The sequence below is a fragment of the Sturnus vulgaris genome, chromosome 3 (genome assembly GCF_052056855.1).
Source record: "Sturnus vulgaris isolate bStuVul1 chromosome 3, bStuVul1.hap1, whole genome shotgun sequence".
NCBI lineage: Eukaryota > Metazoa > Chordata > Aves > Passeriformes > Sturnidae > Sturnus > Sturnus vulgaris.
Window position 1 is genome coordinate 43,874,656 of NC_142245.1, and position 24,161 is coordinate 43,898,816.

The 24,161-nt window shown below is 39.4% G+C and overlaps 1 protein-coding gene across 1 annotated transcript; it reads left to right on the forward strand.

Annotated features, from left to right (window-relative positions):
* The first annotated feature begins 841 nt into the window (after nucleotides 1–841).
* On the forward strand, nucleotides 842–23,886 carry ABCB10 (ATP binding cassette subfamily B member 10). The gene is made up of 13 exons (XM_014875191.2): nucleotides 842–1,298; nucleotides 8,495–8,695; nucleotides 9,038–9,240; nucleotides 10,873–11,007; nucleotides 12,377–12,523; nucleotides 13,293–13,428; nucleotides 15,840–15,935; nucleotides 18,360–18,569; nucleotides 18,828–18,907; nucleotides 20,653–20,833; nucleotides 21,075–21,118; nucleotides 22,598–22,632; nucleotides 23,264–23,886. Exons 1-13 carry the CDS (start codon nucleotides 842–844, stop codon nucleotides 23,553–23,555), a joined length of 2,217 nt encoding a protein of 738 aa, XP_014730677.2. The 3' UTR covers nucleotides 23,556–23,886.
* Nucleotides 23,887–24,161: the final 275 nt, after the last annotated feature.

Below are 24,161 nucleotides of genomic sequence, written 5' to 3' on the forward strand. Positions count from 1 at the left end.
AAGCATGGGCACATAAGGCCAGTTTATATCGATCTTGCAGACACCAGCTTCAGCATGGGATCAGGCACATGGTGTCCCTGAAAGGCAATTCTCCTCTCGATTTTTTCCCTTGTTTGGATCAAGACCAAACCCATGGACACGGGCTGGCAAGGTACGGTGGCCAGCCTGAGATGGGTGGAGATACTGTAACCCATGCGGGCCTGGACGGGAGGAGACCAAGTCCCTGCTTTCTTTTCCCGGGATCTGCTGCCTCAGCTCCCGTCCCCTCCCAGGTGGGTCTCTGCCATCACTGGGTAGGGCAGGGCAGGCTCAAACAATCAGAGACTTGTTAGGGTTGGAAGGGATCGCTGGAGATATTCCAAACCAACCCCACGGCAAGCCAGGGTCGCCTCGAGCAGGTGACACAAGAACAAGTCCAGGTGTGGGTTTCTAGTGTCTCCAGACAGCGAAAATCCACAAGCTCCCTGGGCAGCCTATTCCAGTGCTCTGCTACTCTCAACGTAAATTTCTTCCTCCCATTGAGATAGAACTTCTTATGCTTTCAGATATGGCCGCTGCTCCTCGCTGTCTCACAGGGCACCACTGAAAAGAGCCTGGCAACATCCTTTTGGCACCTGCCTTTGAGATATTTATACGCGTTAGCGAGGTCCCCTCTGTCTTCTCGAGCGCCATTTCGGCAGTCCCGGGCCCCCTCCCGTGCCTTCCCCGGGCCGGGCGGCGGCAGAGGGCGCTGGCCGTGGCGGCCGGGAGGAGGCCGGCAGGAGGCCGGCAGCCGCAGCCTTATCAGCGCGCCGCAGGCCGGGCCGGGCCCGAGCGGCCGCGGGTTCCCGGCCGCCGGCCCATGGGCGGCGGCGGCGGCTCGGAGGCGCCTCCTCCTCCTCCTCCTCCTCCTCCCGCCGCAGACCCGCGCGGCGGGGACCTGCGACCGCAGCAGCAGCTCGGGTGCCGCGCCGGCCGCATGGCGGGCTACGCGCCGCGCCTGCCCTGGCTGCTGCCGCTGCTGCGCCGGGCGGCGCCGCCCCCCTGGGCTCGGGCGGCCGCCGGGCTCCGCGCCCCGCCGCTCCCGCCCGGCAGGTGCGGGGCGCACCTCCCGCCGCTGCCGCCGCCGCTGCCGCCGGGCTCCCCGTCCTCCCGCCGTCGCCTCCTCCTCCCGGCCGCGGCGGCGGCGGGCGGCGCCCCGCGCTCCCTGAGCGCTGCGGCGGGCTCGGAGCCGCCCCGCGGGGCTGCGGGCGCTCCGCCGCGCTTGGAGGCTCGGAAGCTGCTGGCCCTGGCGCACCCCGAGCGCCGGAGACTGACAGGTACCGGGGCCGCCCCGGGGCTCTGCCCGAGCGGGAGGGGGCGGCGGGCGCCCCGCCCGGAGGGGCTGCCGGGGTCGGGGTGCGCGACCGGAGCGGCCGCCGCCGGGGCGAAGGAGAAGGTCGTGTTTCCCTGGAGAACCGGCCCTGCTGGCAGCGTCCCAGCACAGCGCGGAATCTTGGAGCGAGCCTTCCATACGTGTGAAAAGCGAAAAAACCATATATTCTCCCCCCTCTTCTCACTTTGCCATCTCTTAATCTCTTGGTTTTTGAAAGGAAGGCAAAAGTTTTGAAAGTTAACAGAAGTAGGTTCCGATTTTTTAGTGCCTCTGTGCGTGTTCATCGCTGGCTTCACAATCTGCCTGCAATAAATTTGGGCCCAAGACTACATGAAATTAAGTAAAAAAGGGAACCTGATGCGTTTAGTTTTTCAATAAGTTGAAATTCTCTCCCACAGATTAAAAGTATTTAATTTTTTTTTTTTTGCTTAAAACATTAGTAAGATGTTTTGATAATTGTTTATTTTCTAGTGTCTATGCGATGAAACCAAAACACCATGGTTGTGTAAATTACACCCTTAACACTGATACTTTCAATAGTGTATAAACGACCTTTTCTTGACATTGCTTCTAATGGGTTAATATGATAATAGCTGGTAAGAAAACCATGTCAAATTATTATGTGCTTTGGGTTTTTTAAGGCATCTTTTTTGGCAGATGGCATAAGCACCCTTTCATGGGTGAGAGGCCTGTAGTCCTCTGTAAAAATTTAGGTAGTTCCCATGGAATGGGTAAATGATATTTGAGAGAAGTGAGGTGGGTAGACACATAAAGAGGTGGTTTGTGGAATACAAAGCACTTTGCACAAGATTTTATTCACAGTGGATATTTACAGGGTTTCATTACATGTTGGTATTATATAGCCAACATAATTTGGATCCAAATGAATGTTTATAGATTTTAGACTACCTGCTGGTTTTACAATGAAGTTTTTAAAGTCTGTGGTTTTCCCATTTAAATGTAATCAAGTATATAAATCAGTTATTTCAAGGCTGACTTTTAGGACCCAAGGCTTCTAAATAAATGAAAATTTAATTTAGTTCACTTTACTGGGGCACTCACTGCCAGCTTGTTTATCACAGGGTATGCTTGTTTGTAATTGTGTTTTAAAATAGAGCAAAGTATCCTTAGTCTGTGCAATCTGCTGATGGTTTTATCTAAGTAATCAGCTATCACAGTTACTAAAAACCACCTACATGCAGTTTTGTCTTTTGAGATAAGAAAATGGTCTGAATTAAAGTTTAAAATAACCCTAACACGACAACTTGATGATATTAAGTAATGAGGATGGAAAAAATATGGAAATGTAATAACTGCCTTTCAGTTCAGTAGGTCCTCATTATGGGAGAGGAGTGAATTTATGTGACATTCTTCTTTATTGACACCCTGCTTAAGTTAAGTTGTAATTAGGTGGGTGATGGAAAAGCTAACAGGGAAAATGCTTTTGGTCATTATAGAGTGCAGTGATAACAAATGTGGGTAAAATGCGTTGTAGGTGGTTGTAGGGAAATTGCATCTACCCATTGTATCTAAAATACATTAAAATATATTGTATTTTGTTCCTGTTGCAGCTCTGTACCAAGAAACTAGTCCTTAAAGACCTAGTATGTCTGGGTTTTCTCCATTAAAAAAAAGAGGAAGGTTAATGGTTTCACTATATGAAACAATGAAGCAAGGGTAAAACATTTAATTTCCTCTTCAAGTCCGTGTAACCGTTAAGCAAATGCTGTGAGATCTCTTCAGAGGTCTATCGGTGCTGTTTAGTTCTGCAGGAAGGTTGAGTTCTTCCAGATTTTTTGCATTTTATAGAACTGATGGCTGGTAACAGGGGAGTAGCAGTACCAGTGTGGGGTGCTGTGCACCTTTTCTGGCATTCCACATGGCACGAGCCGTGATGATCTGTCTGCTCCTTGCAGTCGTGACCTGAAATTCACAGTCACAGAAGGTGAAATGGTTGCCATGAGGACAGTGGAAGACAGTGGGAGCGGAGGATGGAGGATGACTTATGAGGAAGCTGAGCAAGACTAGTTTCACCCATCTTGGTGCTGGGGAAGTGGTGTCAGCTGATGAGGTGCCGGTACAGAGGTGAAGGTGACCTGCTCCCCTTGTGATTAGCACCAGAGAAGGTCCCGTATTGCTCTGTGCAGGACCTCTTCACCATCCAGTGGCTCAGGAATAAGCCATGTGCTCTGCACACAGCACCTCTTGCAGAAGGAGCTTCTGACCCTCTGGAGGCTCCTAGGAATGAAAAGAAATGTATCAAATGTCATACTGTCAAAACAAAAAAAGTATCAGTGTAATATGCTCCATGTCCGGTTACTTCTACAGCGGGGTGAAGCTATGAATATATTTTAAAGGGGACATGTGCGTTAAATTTTGTGGTTTGCAATTAAAAAGAATATTATACTATGGTACTAAATATTATGGTGGGAATTCACTCTTTTAGTGACCATAGTTTTGTGTAGTGATTAGGAGTTTGTAAATCCCATAATACCTCCGAGGTTTAACAAAGGAGAGAAGTAGTTGTAGGAATTCTTTGGCGGATCTGGTGTCGTCAGGTAAGGTAAATCTGCATCTTCAGTTAAATTCAGTTCCTGGGGAAGAGGACAGGGACGTTGCTGGAATTATTAAATCCTGCTCTGTGTGTGTGAGACCACAAAAATGCCTTTTCAAAACGATCCCTTTTATCCTCCTGCCTCCTTGTTTTCTCCCCGTGAGAATCTGTCTGTTGCACTTTATCCAAACCACACTCGAAGAAAACAATAGTTGTATTGAATTGTAAAGTAAGCACAAGGAACTCTGAAATTTTTAATCCCATAGCAAAGTTTGCCCTTTCCCTCTATAAAACTTTCTGTGCACCAAGTAAGAAGGTTTGTTTTGTACACAAGTCTTCTTCAGAGACATTCAAGAAATATTATTTCATAAGTTTCGTTTGGTAATTTTTGGCAAGTTTGTAATAGCTGCTTTCCTACGGAATAAAATTTCAATTAAGTCAGAAGAGCATTGCCTTATTCATAATGGGATTTTATTTTACTTTAAAACTACACCAGGTGATGCACTTGGATTTTTTTGGAAGGCAATTCTTGTGGTTTTTAAATTGTGATTCCTATATGTGTGTATATGTAGAGGTAACTTACTGAGTGTTTTCTCGTGTGGTGCTCCATTAAAATAAAGGCTAGGCGCTTTTTGTTGTTTCTCCCCCTAGTTTTTCTTCTGATTTTGTCAATATTTGGTATGAAACTCACAAAAGGCCCCAGCAGCCTTGTAACTTTATCACAGAAAGTTTGTTTTTATGTGCCTTATTGGTGACAGTTTTGTATTTTAAACTGGTGGTGAACTGTTAACGAAGCTACTTAAGTAAGACATCGCAGAAACGGTAGCTGCTTATCACTGTGATCAGTTCGGTGCTTAGACCTTAATTTACTTGGGGAGTGTTGTTGCTGCATTATTTGTGTGAACTGTGGAGACAGACGGAGTAATAGCTAGGTTGGTCTGACATAAACACTGTCTTCTATACAAGGTAAAAATGAACAAGTTAAATGCTTGACTGTTAAAAGCACGATTAAAAAAAGAAGCTGTACTCTCTCCTCTAAACCTAGAGTTATTCTGTTACTTTCTAGCCTTTCGTGAACTGTATTTTTTTGTTCTGAGCACAGTAACACACTTGTCCTTAACGATGTAAGGAGGGTGGTCCTAAAAGGTTCTTGCATAATAATAGATGCAGTGCAGATGTCATGTATGAATTTAACACAGAAAGAAAATCACACCACTCATACCTAACCTACAACTGTAGAGAACATCATTAAGTGCTCATAGTGTACTCTGGAAAAATATTTTTATCATGTAGTAAGTATTTGCAGAGCTGAGTCTTTGCAGGGTTGATACCCAAGAATATTGTGGTCCAGGGTCCACCAAAAGGAAATGAACTTTATTTGACCAACAAATACAAAATTTACCAGTGCATCTTTCTCCCATAAAAGAACAACTGAAGAGCGCAATCTTCCTGAATGTGCGTGATAATGTAGTAGGTTTTATTCATCACTCCAAATGCCCTGGAGGAAAGCCAGTCAATATTAAGCTTTAAAACTTCACAGATAACTGGTAAACGACAGGCATTCATTGTTATTGGTAGAAGGATATTTCTCACAACCCAAAGCTTGCTTCTGACCCACCAGTCCCCCATGTTTAAAGGAAACGAGTGCAATAGCTAAAAGATTTCAGGAGGTAACACTCGCACCTTATGGAGCAGTAAAAACCAGCTACTGTGACCTGTTGCTGGGTTACTGTGCACTGCCAGATCTCATCAATGCCTCATTTTTCTGTCTTTTATCCCTGATTGAGTTGAAAGATCTTAATTCATCTAAGGTAAAATTCATCTAAATTCATCTAAGGTAAAATCCTTATGTATTTGTCTTCAGAACAGCCCCTCACCAAACAGACTTGCAAATATTTTGTCTTCATATACTTCCACGTGCTATCCTGGGTGAGAAGGGTACTCTGGTAAGAACCAGCAAAATTAGAAACATTTGCTGTCTTGGTATTGTTTTTTGTGTGTAGGAAATTAATTTATGACTCTTTGGAGTCACTTAGTCTACATTCTGAAGAGAGGTTTCTGATAGCTCTGCCTAATTATTGCTTGTAAACATCGTGGTTTATCAGTTGGCAACCTTGTCCTCGAAGGAACCTGCAGGTTTGCTGTCAAGAAGGAAGCCCATGTCAGCCTTTAAAGAGTGTTGATCTTAACAGTGATAAAGGCATCACTTTGTGCAGCAATCTGGATTTCTGTGCAAGTAGAGTAACAAAATGTTTGCCTAATATTTCCAAGAGGATTGCTCAGCTGCTGCTGCAGCCAACTTTCCTTGTCGTTGCTCTTGTTCCCACTTTGAAGTCCTGGTTTTGTAAGTTCCACTGATCTGCCTTACAGTTTCTTTATTGTCATCTCATAGTCTACAAAAAATAGGGTGTGTTTTGGAAGCTTTGTTTGATTTAATTTTTGGGTAACAAAGTAAGCCATGTGAAACTAATACTATAGAGTTTACTCTGACCTTTTTTTTTCTATCAGTAACAACCTTCAGTGTCACTGGACTGTCTTCATATCTGGTTGCTGAACACATTGAACTCCTCCCTTCAGCTAGTTATCACCATGACAGCGCCTTTGAAGGAGGCGATGCAATGAGTGTTTGCTGGTTCCTATTTTTTCAACTAGTCAACATTTTAAAAGAAACAAAAAAGAGCAGCTATTTGGCGACTGTGTTGTTTTCTAGTTGGTCTACTGGTATAATCAACGTGAGAGTTTCAATTGGAGAACCTTATTTTGCATGTGATTTGTGTTTAAATTGATAAAGACATGTATGTTGCTTAGTTCAGTAGTTTTCAGTTTGCTTTAGCTCCTAGTATTTGCTCTTCATTCAGTAAAGGCTGTTGGAACTAATTAGAGTGAATCCTGTGCTAGTTTGAATGAAGAAGAGCTGAAGATAACTTCAACTAAACAGAAACATATGAGACGTTTAGCTATACAGTCCTCTCCCTTCTGTGAATATTTATATCTGCAGTTCATATGTACTGTTACATCCGTAACTGAGAAATTGTCTGGACTAACGGAGATGGAGCTGCCATGCAGTACTGTGTTTATAATCAATGCTTTTGTCCATCTCCAGCTGCCTTGGAGACCAAACAGCTTTTCCTGACAGGAAATAACCTGGGTTTTGTTAGATTTTTCCCTGCTGCTTCACAGCTTGAATACACCGGTGCTGCCAGCCTGTTAGTGAGGTCATTCATGAATTTTTAGCTAATAAGTAATATCCTTATGAGATATGCCTATGGCATAGATCAATGAGTTTGCACCAGAAAGTTTTTCACTTTCTCCTCCGTTTCTTACGGTTTCTATAGCTTCAAGTTAAAAATCCAAATCCTGTATCTTTCACACACTTGCTGGCCTGACTGTAACACAAGGGAAGGATTGCAAACAAATCTTGACTAAGAAGCGTAGGCTGCAGTTATGCATTTTTTGTACTCTGAATTCTTCCTCATAAATACACAGATGTGTTTACACTTCAAGTAAAAACTGAAACAAAGCTTTCCACATGTGTGTGAAGGTAGTAAGATGCATCAGACCATCTGTGTCAGGTGTTAGAAATATTGCTTACAGCAGTGTGCAATAGGGAGGCTGGCTGCTGTCTTTGTCATAGAAGTGATACAAGCTCAGGACTGTCAGCACAGTATATTTTTGTCTTCAAAGGCATTATTTGCTAGTAATTTTGCAGCAATCCTATGAATGGTTGCTTTAAGTGTGTGCTTGATTCTTGGAAAATGGTGCTATATAAATGTCATTGTTTGTTGTGGTTTGGTGGTTTTCATATCAAGTTTGTTCAATTTTCAATTAAGATGTGATTTTTCTAGCTCTCGGCCTTCCAAGTTGGCTTGCCTTTTTAGAATTAAATTGTGTTCTTGGCTCAAGAAATTTCTCTGTAAATTTAATTTCAAGGCTAAGTTCTAGTCCAGTGTGATTTTCATACTTTGTGATACACCTTCAAAAAGCTACACAGGCTGTTCCACGGGTGATCCTGCAACTGGAATTCAAGAGCTCTTCTCATCAGCAAATGTACTTCTAATTAAGACTTACACTATTTTTCTGTTAGATCATCAATAGTAAAGAGTAAAACAAAATATTTATAAAATTTATCAGTTAAGAGGAAATAAAATTTGGGGTTTTTTTGGTTTCTGGTTTGTTTTCTCAAAAACAGACAACTGGAAGCTTCCATAGAGTGATAACCATGAATAATAAAACCTAAACCACACAGGAATTAAAGGTTTGTGTGTGAGAATTTGGTAACTGTCAATGCTCTCTAAGGACATTACCTGTGACAAGCTAACCTTTTTGGATGGCGCTGTTGAAGATTAGACAAGAGAAGCGATTCTAGGGCTGTGATTGTATACAGAGGCTTTTCAGTGTCCTAAAATGTGCCTTCCCTTAGTTAATTTATACAGTGGCTTAAAATAGAACTGGGTGTTAAAGAGTGCTGATTATTTCAATTGGCACTTGCAAGTTTAATAGAAGTTTCAAGTGAAAAATCATTTCATTTTTACTATTAACAATCTTGTAAGTTCAGAATAACTTTTCTTTTTCTTGTTGATTTGCAGCTGCTATTGGCTTTCTGGCAGTTTCCAGTGTCATTACTATGTCAGCCCCTTTCTTTATGGGAAAAGTAATTGACATTATTTATACAAATCCCAGTGAGGATTTCACTGACAGCCTGACCAACCTGTGTGCCTTGCTGAGTGGAATCTTTTTGTGTGGTGCTGCTGCTAATGCTACTCGTGTCTACCTCATGCAGACTGCAGGTAAAAACAGAAGCAAAAATGGTACTGAGAATAATCTTGTTTTTCACAGAGTCAGGATATCTAATGATCTTAAACAAATTCTTGGCAATGGCCAAGAGATGATTTTGGAATCGGTAGCTTTTTTTAACCAGAGCAAAAGTAAACTAATAATGCAAAAGATAAGTATGCCGGAATGATTGCTCATTTTTATTTGCTGTTAGGTGAGATCTTAAAGATCTCATCTAACACATCTTACCAGACTCTCTTCTCTGTAATGTGCCTTGTTCAGTGCTGTGATTTTTATATTGTTGATGTCTGTGTAAAGTCGCTGTGCCATGCTTGACTGACTTATGTTTTTGACAGGACAAAGAATTGTGAAACGTTTGAGAGCAACCATGTTCTCCTCTATTGTGAAGCAAGAAACAGCTTTCTTTGACAAGACCAGAACGGGAGAGCTGATAAACCGCTTATCTTCAGATACAGCCCTTTTGGGCCGCTCAGTGACTGAAAACCTTTCAGATGGGCTCAGGGCAGGAGCACAGGCATCTGTGGGGGTTGGAATGATGGTAAGGTGGTCTCCTGCTTCCTTGACATTTCTTGTAGTTTCACATTTCTGTCAGTTCTATTAGGTGGGTGTGAGTCAGTCCAGGAACAATGGCGTGCTCTTGAGTACAAGTGTATTTCATTGGTTATCTACAACAGATGCAGAGATTATTGCAATAGGTGACGTGTCTGTAGCCAGCCACTTGATGTTTACTCACAAGCAAAATTTGGAGGATGATGGATTGACATTAACTACTGTTGCTACCCAAAGTTATCAAGCAGAATGTAGTAGGCGAATCGTTGAATTCCGTTCTTACTGAAGATACTAAAGTCAATGATAATATTCCCATGGTTGTAGGTCAAATATGGTGTGAAGAGCCTGATAGAAAATCATTAAAGTTGGTTGATTCTGGTTAAAGCCTAGGTGAGCAAAGGCAGCACTGCATATCTAATTAATGCCAAGGATTTTTACAAGCATTAGTCTTTCTGCTTCAATCTGTCAGTAAAGAATATATTTATCTAGGAACCTTCTTAATGAAGGTTTCAGTGCAGGGCATCAATTAATATTCCTTGGTGGTCAGTTGGATTACATGAACATTTGACTTCTCTTGAGTCTTTTTTTTGTGGCATTAATTTTTTTATGCTTATGCATTGGTTGCAATTATCTTAAATGAAGGTGTAGTAATTTCTGCTGTCTACCTGGATTTAAAAACATAAACTCATAAAAATAAGCATCCAATATTGTCTTTAGAAACTGTTAAGAGTTTCAACTATGAATCTTTAAAGCTTTACTATTTTGTCACTGATAAGAATTGCTGATAAGAATGGCTTTCTGTACTCTCTTACAAAGGCATTCTAAGGTCTTATCTTGCCATAGATAAAATGAGATAACTTTATATAATGCATTCTGCTTCAAAATACAGCCATGAGATAGTTGTAAGAGGTGGACTATAAAAGAAAGAAAGAAGATATTATTATGAAATAATTATAAAGCCTCTCAATTATGTTTATTTTGAATCTTTCTGGAGATCTTTGTTTTCTATACAGAAAGCAAGTTGAAATTAAAGTGCATTAGATCTAATGTCGGTAAATCTTATGAAGAGAACCTCTTTAGGTTCTTTGATGATGGTCATTACAAGCAATAAGTTTTGCAGCAATAAATTAAATACTGTGTTCCACCCATTCGTGGGTGCTAGGGAGTACTGGTGACTCCATCTGTTTGTTTCTCAGTTACCCAGAAGTACTGTATGGTATTTCTCTACTCAGAGCTTCTTTATTACACCATCTATTTAATAGTTGGGAAAGCACTTTAGAAACTGTGTAATAGCTTATGTCTTTCAGCATCCCCAAGAGATTTCCTGGTAGGCCTGTTTAATGGCAGGTTAAGATGCTTGACTAAGACCACACAGTGAACCAGTGAGAAAGCTAGAAATGAAATCCAGACGGCTTTGTTTATTGTCCTTTGTTCTAACCTTCCAAACTCTGTGGAAGAATGGATATTTTGCCTGGAAAAAAATTAAAACGTGATAAATGAAAACATAGCAGCACTAAATCCGTACTAGTATTAGAAAAGTAGCAAGGGAAGTTGCACTTCAGTACCCTAGGGATTATTTTTAAACTGAATGCTTAACTCTGACAATACCTTTTTCTTCTAGTTTTTTGTTTCCCCTAGCCTTGCTGCATTTGTACTGAGCGTTGTGCCACCCTTGGCTGTCCTGGCTGTGATTTATGGCAGATACTTGCGAAAGCTTACTAAAATAACTCAAGATTCTCTTGCAGAAGCAACACAGGTAACATTTCCAGTTGACTTTAAAGTTGCTCTAATGTATTTAGGTTAATACCTCTAAAGTTACAGATCTTCTGAAGACAGTTGTACTGTTAGTTCTGACCCCGAAGTTTCAGTAGTGTGAAAGGTAAATAACAGTAACACTTACTCACAGATCTCAAAAACAACCATGCTTCATTTGTCTGTAACAACATAATGCAGAGAATCCAGGCCTTGAGAATTTGGAAATGTAAGAAATTACAAGGAGCATAGGTTCTAGTTTTGTTAGAGCATAAAAAAATCAGCCTATGAAGCCCTGTGTCAATTGATACCTGGGTCTGAAAACCACTGTTCTTGGATTACGGTTTTGAGGCTGAAGCTATCAGGAGCATCCTAAATGAATGCTTCCCTTGCTAGCAAGTCCGTCTCTGAAATGCATACCTGATGCTTGACTTACTGTCAGCTCTTAAATGTTTATGGGGCCTGTTTCTTAAACATTTTCCTCAAAGGTTTATGGTGGGGAAACATAAAGCATAGAAATATAATTAAGAAAGCTGTAGTTAAAATAGTCACAGTTTTCAGCTGTTATAAACTTGGGATGTCGTTTGTAGAACTGTGCAAAAGAAAGATTAGCCCTCTTCTGTTTGTCTTTCTTCCTGTGCTGGTGGAAAGCTTGTGCCTTTGTAAACCAGATGCGGGACTTCATGTGAACAAGCAATTGTTTTGTTCCATTCAAATTCTCAGGTTGAATGGCAGATGAAAGAAGGAGAATTATGTTTTTATATCATACTTTTACTTACGAAAGGGGAACTTGTTTCTTCTAAGACCATCACAGTGTCCATTAATACTTAGTGTAATTGGTTACAATTGAGGTATTTTAGTATTAATACTTTGCTGTTTAGAAGTTAAAATACTGAGTTGAAATGAGACATTAGTAGCTGGGTTAAATTAATTCCCATCATTGTTTTGATCAAATGAGTGGAATTGTTTTAGGAAATAACTGCCTGGTTTTTTGCATGACTTAGTATGGAACAGAATATACTTTATTTTTTCCTTTCCCACATTGTGATTGCATATAGTAACTTCCCTATGGGTGTTGTTTACTGTATTTTTTAACCTTAATTTTTAATTTCTCTGCTAGCACTTAAGACAATCTTGAGGTTTTTTTTAAACTGCCTGGGCATGCAGTTTGCTTTTAACTTAATAGAATTTTTGAAAAGGGGGGTTGGGGTGGGGAGAGGAAGGCATGAGAAATTTTCCAGTGCTATCCAAAGATATGGAGATTAGTGAAGTGGTATTGGTTTAACTTTCAGATCAGTTTTTTCAGTTCTGTAATGCGAGCATTTCAAATTGTATGTCTCTGTGGATCTGTTTTGTACTTTGCTTCAATGCAGTTAGCTGAGGAGCGTATTGGAAACATCAGAACAGTTCGAGCTTTTGGGCAAGAAATAGCTGAAATGGAGAAGTATACAAATAAAGTTGATTATGTGCTACAGCTGGCTAAAAAAGAGGCACTAGCTCGGGCAGGCTTCTTTGGAGCAGTAAGTATATTTAATGAAAGTAAGCCAACCATGCTATGCAAAGTGTCAGTTATTTTAAAACTCCTAATGATGCTTAAAAATCTGCAAGTAAATGATTGAGAATAAACTGAACCTACATAAAGCTGTGGGAAGACTGGACTTAAATCAGTCTAAACTGCTGTGAAACTGCATCTCAAGATGAAATGGTATGATAAAGCCACTTTAAGCCTCTATTTCTGTACCACGCCCTATAGCTGCGGACTACTTATCTGAGACTACATCTTCTATTCAAGGAATTAAACCAGTGGAAACATTCCCCTACCCTTAGCATTTAGAGGTTTGGCTCCCCAATGAGAGGAGCATCAATGCATAGGAAGGTGGGGAGTGCACAGGGAGGGGAGGGAGGCTCGGATTTTTCCATAACTGTTTGTCTCATTGAATTGTAAAACTGGAAGATAGCTGCAGACTATCAATTCTTCCTTGGTAATGATGGTTGAGAATAATGTTTAGTGTTCCTTTCCACCTTGGGGGGAAAAAAAAAAAAGCCAAAAAAGAGCTGCTAGCTGCTTGCTTTTTGAACTCTTGTTGGGTAGCACAATGCCACTGGATGCCTGGCTAGCTGTTGGCTGGCTTTATGTTAGAATTGTTGAATTTACCTCAGTCCTCCAAAAGCCTGGATAAACCTATAGTGTGAGAGTTCTTTTCATTGCAAGGAAAGTTCTGAAACAACATTTTAGAGGATGAAATTTAAGATGTATGTGACAAAATCTTCCTTTTCCTTTTTCCTTAGACTGGCCTTTCTGGGAACTTAATTGTCCTCTCAGTGTTATACAAAGGAGGATTACTAATGGGCAGTGCCTACATGACAGTTGGTGAACTCTCATCTTTCCTAATGTATGCTTTCTGGGTTGGCATAAGCATTGGAGGTATGGAATGGGAAATTAGATTTTCTTCACTTCAAAGCATTACAGTCATTATAGGGGTGGGAGGGAAGAAGCTCTTAAAAAATCTGACTTTCTTAAAAAGTCTTCCATGAACTTCTCAAGAAATCATAATTTATTTTTTCCTGAAGAGATAGTGAAAATAATAATCTATAACTTAATATTAGCCTTCTTTTTCCCCAAAAGAAAGGTCAGGTGTTTTCAATGTGTGCATGTGACAGTATATTTTACTTTAGTTTTCTTTAGGTCTAAATTAAGATACTTACTGTATTGTATAAAGCAATAAAATATGTGGGTCTATGTTAAGCATACTCTATTTAGAAAGGCATGTAACATTTAGCTGTAATTCAGTATAGTGTGTCCTCAGCTGGAGGAGTAAATAAAGTGCCAGCAGAATACTGCACTCGGTGCTAACCTTCTGGTTTTCCTTACTCACTGACTCCTCCTAGGAGCCCACACTCTGTAATCTACTGGCCCAGCAACAAGCTGTTCATCTTTTTGACAGAGCTGTCTTCATGGCTGCATACAGGCAAAAATGAAGATAAGTTGCTCAGAAGCTCTACAACTTACTGGAAACATTCTTCTTTAAAATGGGTCTGTTACTTCTGATAGGCTTAGAAGGGCAATGCAGCTTGCCTGTATTTTTCTTTTTTAAGTCTAGGCCTGATATCATGGGGAGCACAAAGGTGAGCTTGAGGGCAAAATTTAACAAACCTACTTCCTTGTATATCAAAATGGCAGTGGCACCCATTCCAACTACTAACCTCCTTTCTTCTCTGCTTAAATCATTGAAGTTCGTTCAATGAAGATATACCTGGCACTCTGAAAACATGGGACAAGCTAATATTAAATAAATGAGGATTAGAAGCAGTGCTAAAAATATAATTGAATTAACTTTTATTTGCTATAGAAAACATATTTTAAAAATCTAGTTCAGATTATTGTAGAATATAGTTCTGCAAAGAGCTCATTCTCATGGGGACTCTGAAGCAGAGGTGTCTTGCCACAAGAGGCCTGCCTTCCTAGATGCCTACAAGGCATATAAATCTTCCAAATGCTAAGTCTGCTGTGCATGTCATCAATGCACATAGGAGTCGATGCAACAACTGTGAAGTTCACTTCATAATATGTTACTTTGCCCCTCTTTGTTGTAAGTTTGCCTTGTTTTCTTCCAAACACAGGACATGGGTTATGAAAAATAAAAACATTTTCTAATTTGTGTTTGCTGTCCATATTATATAATGGAGTTTTTTTAAGAGTGCTTGTGAATTTGCAAACCTCAGTGTTTGAGCTGGAAGTTGCTCTGTGAGGCTTTTGCCTTCTTTTGCCATGCCCTGCTCTAGGATATGGTGCTTTGGCTCTTTTTTCCAAGCAGGCAGCTTCTCGCCATGGCTAGTGTTGCAAACTTTCAGATAGCCCTCAGCAGCAGCATGATGAAACACCCTGCCTACACTTACAGACTCGTGACCTTGAGCTGAGCTTCTTGCTCTGCAAAAATAAACCAGTAAATCCATTATATATATATATTTAGCTATACATATTTTTATATGCACCTTGGTTTTTTCTGCCCTCCTGAAAAAGCTCTTAACATTTTAAGGACTTTATAATTTAAGTATGTTTATTCTGTTGGAATTCAAAAAACATGAAATCAGTGTCCTTCTTTTGAAAGGCACCCAAAAATTTAAGAAAGCGGACATTTTATATGTATGTACTTCTCCATTTTTTAGTTCTATATTGGTTTCTGTGTTTATGTCAGCTGGAAAGCCCTTCAGCCAAGCTACTTTCAAGATGATTCACACAGCTGCTAAGAGCTGGGACCTAGTACTGTGTGCAGGCCTTGTCCTTAGCTTTTGCTTTCTCTGGTACTGTTTGACATTTTCTGGCATAGGAGACACATTTCTTTCCATCGTCTGCTCTCCACGCACCTTCTCAAGCATCACTTCAGCCTTAGGTTTTGTGCCCTCTCTCCACTGTGGCTGACTCAGTCAGGCTCCCCTGTATTAGTGTAAACCTGTCTGAAAAAGAAGAGCATTCAGAATGCTCTGTTCCACTGAATGACCTGGGAATATAGCTGGTTGAATGCAAAGCCATTTTCCTAAAGTTGGATGCTTTTCTTCCTGACAGGTGAATGAAAAAGAACATACATAAGGTGAATATTAACATTTTCTTTTCTTCAGAGTGATTTGTTTTACAGATGTAAATAAGAATGGTGAGTAAGGGTTATTGGCAGCTCTCAAATGAGACTGAATAGGATTTAACACATTTAACAGTTTGTTGGAATAAAAGATCCCCTACACATCTGATCCTACAATGCTGCTGCTAAGTAGTATAATGTATCTCTTCTATGTCTTCCATTATGCATATGGATGCATAATACTGTTCTGCTTTTTGTTTAGGTCTAAGTTCCTTTTATTCTGAGCTAATGAAAGGACTTGGTGCTGGTGGACGTCTTTGGGAACTTATTGAAAGGAAGCCCCAACTTCCATTTAATGGTGAGTTCTTGATTTTTTACTGTTTAAAGGCTGATTTTCTCTTATGAGTCAGCAATACTTAAGAAGGGTGTGTGTAACACTTAAGGGTAGTATTAACTTACATTCTTTTCAAAGAAACTAAATATAGTAATAATCCTTCTGACTTTACCTAAGTAGGAAACAGATGATGAAAAATTCCTTTAATAAAAAATTTTAGAAGCCAAAAGTTTAATTTTTTAATTAATTACTTTTGGTTTAATTATTTTTTATTTATTTAATTCAGAATATGATTTTAAATCATATTGCTTTCTAATTTATGTGATGGAGGACATGGTCATTTCTAGGTTTTTGGAATTTTTTTGTTGATAATATCACTACTTCCTCTTGATTCAGCTTTAAAGCAAAGAGAGTGGAAAGAAAATAAAGGAGAGGAGGGCAGAGGTCTGAGATGGCTGTATCTCATATTTCCACTAAACAGTTTACCGTGCTCATTTCTAATGGCTAAGAATGATCAGAGATGCTTTCAAAACCGGTTTTCATTAAGAGTATTGCAAGCTTAAACATTTCATACTGTTCCAGTGAAAATCAGCCCATAGCAAGACATGTTGATTTGAATCCTAACTTGCAAACACACAGTTTGAGGCCTTTCAGCAAGACATACTAAACTGAGTTCTAGAGTTGTTCTGTCATAGAAACCAGGAACTGAGGCATGACTGGGCAATAAATGGAAGTAAAGGGTAAGGCTGATAGGGGAACTTCTGCTTCTTGGGATAGTGTGGCTATGCAGCTGCAGCAGGTATTGCTTTTGGAGTGATTTGCACCTTTCTCCTTGCAGTAATACTACTCACATTTCTTCCTTATTTGGGGGGGCTAGATTTTATTTTTGCAGAACTCTGTTTGCTGCTGGTGACAAACATCTCGGGAACAAATAATAATGTCTTTTTTCTTATGTCTAGAATCCAAACAAGAGACAAGTGTGTAGTTTTTAGATATTTTTACAGTGATATATAGAGGAAGGACTTGTGGTAGTAGACTTCCTGTATTGCAGTAGAGTCAGTGTTTCGGGCTGTGGATAGACTGTGCAATAACTGCAACTGAGACTTAAGATAAGTGATTACTTGCTGCTGTGGTAATAATGAGGATTATGGTGCTAACACAGGATTTAGCAAATACATTTCTTTTCCCAAAAGGAGATTTACGGGCTATTGTGGAAGCATTACAATGTGTATGTCCATTGGTTAAAGTCAAGGAAGGAATCTGGAATTGTATGTTCTTGCCTTTTCCATTCCAATGCTGCTATCATTAAACTGAAAGACTGGAGAAAAAAAGGAAACCTGAAAAAAAAGAGCAGAACTAGTGAAATCTTGATTGCTACTGATAGGTATCTTTGTTTCCTATCCACAGTTACTGTTTAACCAAACATTGGCATGCTGTGTGTGCTGTGGCTGGTTGGGAGTTACTTGTATGCTGCATCTGAAAACAATTAAGAGCTTGAGCTGTGCTTCTCCAGCACAAACAAACATGACTCGGGTATTGCTCTAGCACTGCCAGTTTTCACAAAGTCAGTGGGAACTCTTGGGAATGCAGCCCCACTGTCCAATTAATTTGCTTTGTATGGATATGTGTCACTGGGTTTTAACAGGGCTTGAAGAAATTTTGTTTCTTTGTCTTAACTGTTTATCAGCTTTTTCTAGTAATGATATTAAGATACTTGTTTAAGTCAAACGCTGTGTTCCAGAAAGAAGCTGGTTTTATTTAACTTTGATACTTGTTAATTCATGGTGGTTTTGTTAATGGAAAATTTCACAAACTGAAATTTTCATTTCAGTGAACTGTTGCCTAAGAGTTAGGCCTCTGATAGGTATTTGAATTTATTAAATATGATTTCCACTGAAAGGAAAAAATAAAAACCTAGCAGCAGCTTTATTCCAGTGACAGGAACTGCTCTTGTTCAGAGGAGGGTGCTTCAGGTGACTTTTGTGGCTCGATGAAAGGGCAGTAAGTGATTTGCAGTGTTTATCTTTTTGTGTTCTATGGTAACGGGACTTTGGCCTTCACTAATGCCTTTTTATTTCATTGCTCTTAATTGACAAAGCTTAAATTGTTTATAGTATGTTTACTAATTCAGATAATTCTATGAGAGGTGATTGTTGTTAGTGGTTAGGTATTAGCAAGATGCAAATTCTCCCTCTTGCTGTAGGTAACCTACAGGTTCAGTGCTGGTGAGAAACCTGAAATTGCATTCAGGAATGATTGGTATACCACACTGATTCACTCATGGCTGAAATATAACTATTGTGGTCCTGAATTGTGGCTTGCAGTTATCCACAGATTGAATGTGGAGATAGATATTTCTACTGAGTGTCTGTAAAGCAAGTTCTAGGAGGGCGCTGAACTAATTTTTGTTTCTGTTCACATTTCTGTGTTTTATTTTTTGTTATATAGAGGGAATCACATTAGGCAAAGACACATTCAAAGGTGCTTTGGAATTCAAAGATGTTGAATTTGCATATCCAACACGTCCAGAATCATCCATTTTCAAAGATTTCAGCCTTTCCATTCCAGCTGGCTCTGTTATGGCTCTCGTTGGCCCAAGTGGTACAGGGAAATCGACGATAGTATCCCTTCTGCTGCGACTGTATGATCCTATCTCAGGTATGGTTTGTGTGTTTCTCTCATTTGCAGCAATTAATGCTTTGCATCTCAGATGAACCTTATAAACAGTTAGGGTTCCTGTGCTTGAGGTCCTTGTTTCCTTCTGGTATGTACCCTGTGGTGGTGCCTGCATTGCTTTGCATTTCTGATCCACCCGTACACTGTGTGATTCCCCAGGAGTTGTCATTCTCAGCTGTTCCTTCAGACTCTTTTCAGTACATGTCAAATGCACTTGACTTTACTGTTTCCTAACTTAAGGTACTATCACCGTTGATGGCTTTGATATCCGTCAGTTAAATCCACTGTGGTTGAGGACAAAGATTGGAACAGTAAGTCAGGTAAGGAAGAAAAAAAAATCCAAATGGATGAAATAATTTTGTGATCAGCTAGCTTTTCCTCACTTTCCTTCTTTTTAAAAGACATAATCTTGCTTCTCAGTAAAATCCTTCCATCTCACCATAACTGCTGTTACACATGCTTTGTTCTAAAAGTAAGTGTTTAGAGCTAGTTCCAGTATTCTGTAGTCTGTTTTTGCATAATCAGAGATTCAAAATTTTAGTTTACAAGACAAGTGTGCATGTGGATTCTGGAAGGTAAATTGCTGTAGATCGTGTAATTTACACTATGAGCTGTAATTTGGTGAAGTAAGTAACAAAAATCTTAACACTTAATTACCTTTTGTATTGATGGAAGTCACACAATCATATTTGACACACCCATTTAAAATACTGACCTTCTGTGCTCTGAGTAGTTTCCAGGAAAACATAATTCCATAATTATGGTTTCCAGGAAGCCATAATTTCCATTAAGAAAGAATGAAAATACAGCACAGTTGGCACTTACTTTTATAGTGCCACCTTCCTAGCAACCTCCAGACTCTAAGTCAATGGTGTCTTGAAAATAAACTATTTCATCAATTAAAATGTTCGTTCCCTTGTCTCCCCAGATACTTCACAGTGCAATTAACTGTTAGGCAGATGTTCTGGTTAAAAGTATAAGAGTAACTGAGTATTTGTTGCATTTCAAAACAACTTATTTATGTAATAATGCCACCAAAAGCTTTTTTGTAAAAATTACTTTCTTCTTGGTACATTAGTACTTTTCTTTTTGAAAGAATCTATTCCATTTAAATTATCAGTAGGAGGTCAATACTGGTAGTCAAAGAACATGACTCTACGTTTTAAACAGACTCACCTTGTTTCAGACATTTTCCCATTTTACATCACTTGTCCTATCTCACAGTTTTCTGTTGCAAGCTTGAATACAAATAAACTCCACATAATACTATAAAATCTGTGTAGCGGTTAAGAAAAGAATCATCGTTGTTGCAAATTATAGAATAGTTTGGGTTGGAAAGGACCTTTAAATGTAATCTAATCCAATCCTCCTGCATTGAGAAGGGACATCTTCAATTAGATGTGGTTGGTCAGAGCCCTATCCTTGAATGAGCCTGACTTAGAATATTTCCAAGGATGGGGCATCCAACACCTCTCTGGGCAACTTCCTTCTGGCGTTTCACCATCTGCATTGTAAAAATGTTTTCCTTATATCTAATCTAAACCAACCTTCCTTTAGTTTAAAACCATCACCCCTTGTCCTATCACAACAGGCCCTGCTAAAAAGTCTGTTTCTATGTTTCTTATAGCCCCCCTTTAAGTCCTGAAGCACCACAGTCAGGTCTCTCTGGAGCCTTTTCTCCTCCAGGCTGAACAGCTCCATTCCCTCACAGGCCAGATGCTCCTTCCACCCATTATGATGATAAGTGGCAAAGTACGAAGGAAGGGCTTTTGATTTTTGAGTGTATAGCTCTTCCTAAACTCTTCCTGAAGTATTAGGAATTGAGATTTATGTTTTGTCAGTTAAAAAAGCAACTTAATTTTTAATTGGTTTTCACTGTCCATTTTGGTGTTAGGGGAGGAGGTTTTTTATTAGTCTTTAATTCAGTTAACTCTAGCTTACATATTCTTTGTATGGATATTGTAATTGGGGTCTTGTAAGTGGGATTTATGTTATCTGACATAATATATAACACATGCTTACAATTACAGATCTACCATATTAGTTATGTGTTTGCATTTGTCAGGAACCAATTCTCTTCTCCTGTTCTATTGCTGAAAATATTGCCTATGGTGCAGAGGATCCTTCTACTGTGACTGCAGAGGAGATTCAGAAAGTTGCTGAAATAGCTAATGCTGCTAGTTTTATCAGAGATTTTCCAAAAGGGTTTGACACTGTTGTTGGAGAAAAAGGCATTTTGCTTTCAGGTACATCTTTATATTGTTTATTTTAAAAATCTTGATATTATTGAGTGATGTAAAAATTCCATCATTTTTTGTTACCACTTTTTTCTCCAAGCTGTAGCCTGCCGTAAGTGTTAAAAGAATCCACCCTTCACCTCCATTCCCCACTAAAGTACATAGGCCAAATTCTGCTCAGCCCAAGCGTTCAGTTAAAATTACCTGACATCCGTTTTCCTATTTCAATTTACTGATTCTTTTCCCCTAGGTGGACAGAAGCAACGAATTGCAATTGCTCGAGCTCTGCTCAAGGTAAGCCAGCACCCAAACTGGTTTATTTAACTCCTTGGGGAGAGGCAGGAAGGATTAACAAGGAGGAGGTATTTCAATGGGAGATGTAGGAAAATATTTTAAAAAGGGAAAATTGTGATTTTGATATAATGAAATTTAAAAGGGCTGAATGGCGTAACTAATGACAATTTACTTAATGTCAGTACTTCTTTCTATCTTTCAGCCATGTTTTTTGATAGTTCTTGCCAAGATGTTAAATCATTCTATAATAGCCCACTTCCATAAGATGAGGTCAAGGATGAAGGAAGACTTTAAGAATGTGGTGCTATTAAAAGCATATATGGCACTACTGTGTTCAGATCTCTATCCATGCGTTAGTTTATCTGGGTTGCAGTTTACTAGTACTTCAGATGCCTCATCTTAGCTTTGAGGGATTTGGGACAAGGTGATATTTCAGGCACAGGGCAGTGTCCTGTTTTTCTTTGAAGATTGGTATGGGTCTAGCTTTAGAGCAGGATCTGTGCTGCGCACATTGAGGGGGCTTCTGAACGACAGAGTTTGGTTCAGGGACAGCCACTGAGCCTTGCAGGGAGACAGTTTGGTGCTGATGCTCAGCTGGAAGTTGTGATCCTTGCTGAGCACGGTTTACATTAACGTTAAGCCACAGAGGTGTCTGAAGCATCCTGGCACGCCCAGTTCTGCTAGATTAATAGGAATTTCATTACACCAGTTCTCTTTTACCACATATGCTGAAAAGCTGATTGTATTTCAAGCCATGCATTTTATATGGTTCATGGGATTAAAGAGTTTATGTTGTGGAAGTAAAAAGGTTGTAAAAAATGAATGAGTAATTGATATACTGGGATAGCTGGGGGTGCAATGGAGTCCCATCTGTCCCAGATAAAGTTTAAAGCTTTTACTCTCAGCTTTATCAAGGAAGTTTGGGTTATTTTCTGTAATTCAGCAGTGAATTCTTCTAAGGGATTTGACAGCTGACAATTTGATTTTTTTTCATAATCTAACTGGGAGAAGTTCTTGAATGCTAGTTCTTAAGTACTATGTGTTTTACCTGTGAGTGAAATACTGCTTGTTGGTAGGGCTTTGTTACTTTCAGTTACTAAGACAGTTTTGTATAGCAGACTGACTGCAAGCAGAGGGTAGCTGAGCATCTGTGAAAGAGCCACATAAGAACATAGAACTTTTGACCACAGTGCTGCCAAGAACGCCTTAAAAATCATCTCCCCCCTTTAGTTTGTATATTTCAAATGGTTATCCAGGAATAGTATTCTACTATTTTAGTTTGAAAAATCTGAAAATGGAGGAGTGCTGTTTCTGTTTTGTCCTCTTAGCATTTAGATTTCTTAGAATGATGCTCAGTTCTTTTGATGAAGTAGGTACTCTTACTTGGAGTTTTAAGCTATATGAATCCTGTTCTCTATTGATATAAATATTCAGATCTTGTTTAATCGTTATTACAACCAATTTTACTTTCTTTTTCAGAATCCTAAAATTCTTCTGTTAGATGAAGCAACAAGGTAAGAAGAAAAAGAAATAGAAATTTAGAAATTATGTACCTGTAAAACTCAGATTTGGGAATCCTTCCTTCCTTTCCCTCCTTTCCTTCCTTTCCTTCCTCCCTCCTTCCCTCCCTCCCATTATAAATTATCTAGCCCTGTATTGCTCTCTACTCACAAGAAGGAATGTGCCTTCTAGAATGTGTGACTTGGTTAGGAGACCTATAATAAAAGCTGTTTATGCAAAGCAGAAAGGATAGCTGGTACACTGTAATTTTTCATGGAGTTAAATTCATAATATGTAGCATGATTTTTGAAACATCTACTTAAGTCTTCTTTGTATCTTTAAACTCATATCATAGTGTAAAAGAGATAGGTTTATTTTGCAGTGTAACCAATTTTTTTTCCACTGACTTAATTTGGTGTTATTTCTCCATGCCTATTTTTGCATATGAGAATATGTAATGCCTGTAACTTGGATGTGAGCACTGAGCATGTTAACGAAACTTTCCTGCAGTTCCAGCAGTTCATCTTCACTACAAATAGAGAGGGTTTGCAATTTTGGCAAAATAAGCCTCGTGCATACAAAACAAACCTGTCTTACAGTAACAAATATCCTCCTCTCTCCCGTCCCCACCCCATTTGTTACTAGTGCTTTGGATGCTGAAAATGAGTACCTAGTGCAAGAAGCTCTGGACCGGCTGATGGAAGGGAGGACAGTCCTAATTATTGCTCATCGTCTGTCTACTATCCAAAATGCTGATTTCGTTGCAGTCCTTGGCCAGGGTAAAATTCTTGAATGTGGGAAACATGAGGAACTCCTTGCAAATCCAAATGGACTTTTCAGGAAACTAATGCAGAAACAAGCTTTTCTTCAGAATAGTGATACTTTTGCATTAGATTTACAATCCAGAGAAAAGAATATATTAAAAGAAAATGTATGAGACAAGGAATGAATAATGGAAACTTAAAAACTACAAAGACTATAACTTATGTTTCAGTTATGTAAAGTAAATGTTATATTTTTCCAAAATGTACAAAATATTCTTTTGAAACTTAAATGTGTTTAAACTTTTTATTGAAAGCTTTTTAATAGCTATTGTAACTTTTAAAAGTATCTGTCACACTGAGATAATTTCAGTGCATAGATTTTTCTGCTTGTGTTACTTTGAGACTGTCTAGAATCTTGTTTGCTATAATGGATTGTATGAAGACGTGCTCCATTCTGAAGTTCAGTATTTTAAAGGTAATTAAATGACAATCTTATCATTTTCATATCATTGTCTCTCTCCTTCCAAGGAACTTTCGTGTTTTGTGCTTGTCAGTAGTCTTAAAATGCTGGAATTCAAAAATGCGTGGCACTAACACACACTGGAAGTTCTGTCTGACTTCCACTGCACCATCCTTCCAGTTACCATTTGTTGCAAAATGTGTTCTGACCTTGGCTATGATCGCCATCTACAGTTCTTGTAGAGAATTACATATTAAAACACATTTTTAGAGAGTATGAAAGCATGAGTTGGAGGAAAGTTCTTTAATAAAACAAACAA

What these genes read in the sequence shown, in the direction of transcription:
- ABCB10 (XM_014875191.2), top strand. Translation starts at nt 842, where the DNA reads ATGGGCGGCGGCGGCGGCTCGGAGGCGCCTCCTCCTCCTCCTCCTCCT. An exon ending in TTGCTCGAGCTCTGCTCAAG is followed by an intron (nt 21,119 to 22,597) that starts GTAAGCCAGCAC and finishes TTTCTTTTTCAG; the next exon opens with AATCCTAAAATTCTTCTGTT. An exon ending in CTGTTAGATGAAGCAACAAG is followed by an intron (nt 22,633 to 23,263) that starts GTAAGAAGAAAA and finishes ATTTGTTACTAG; the next exon opens with TGCTTTGGATGCTGAAAATG.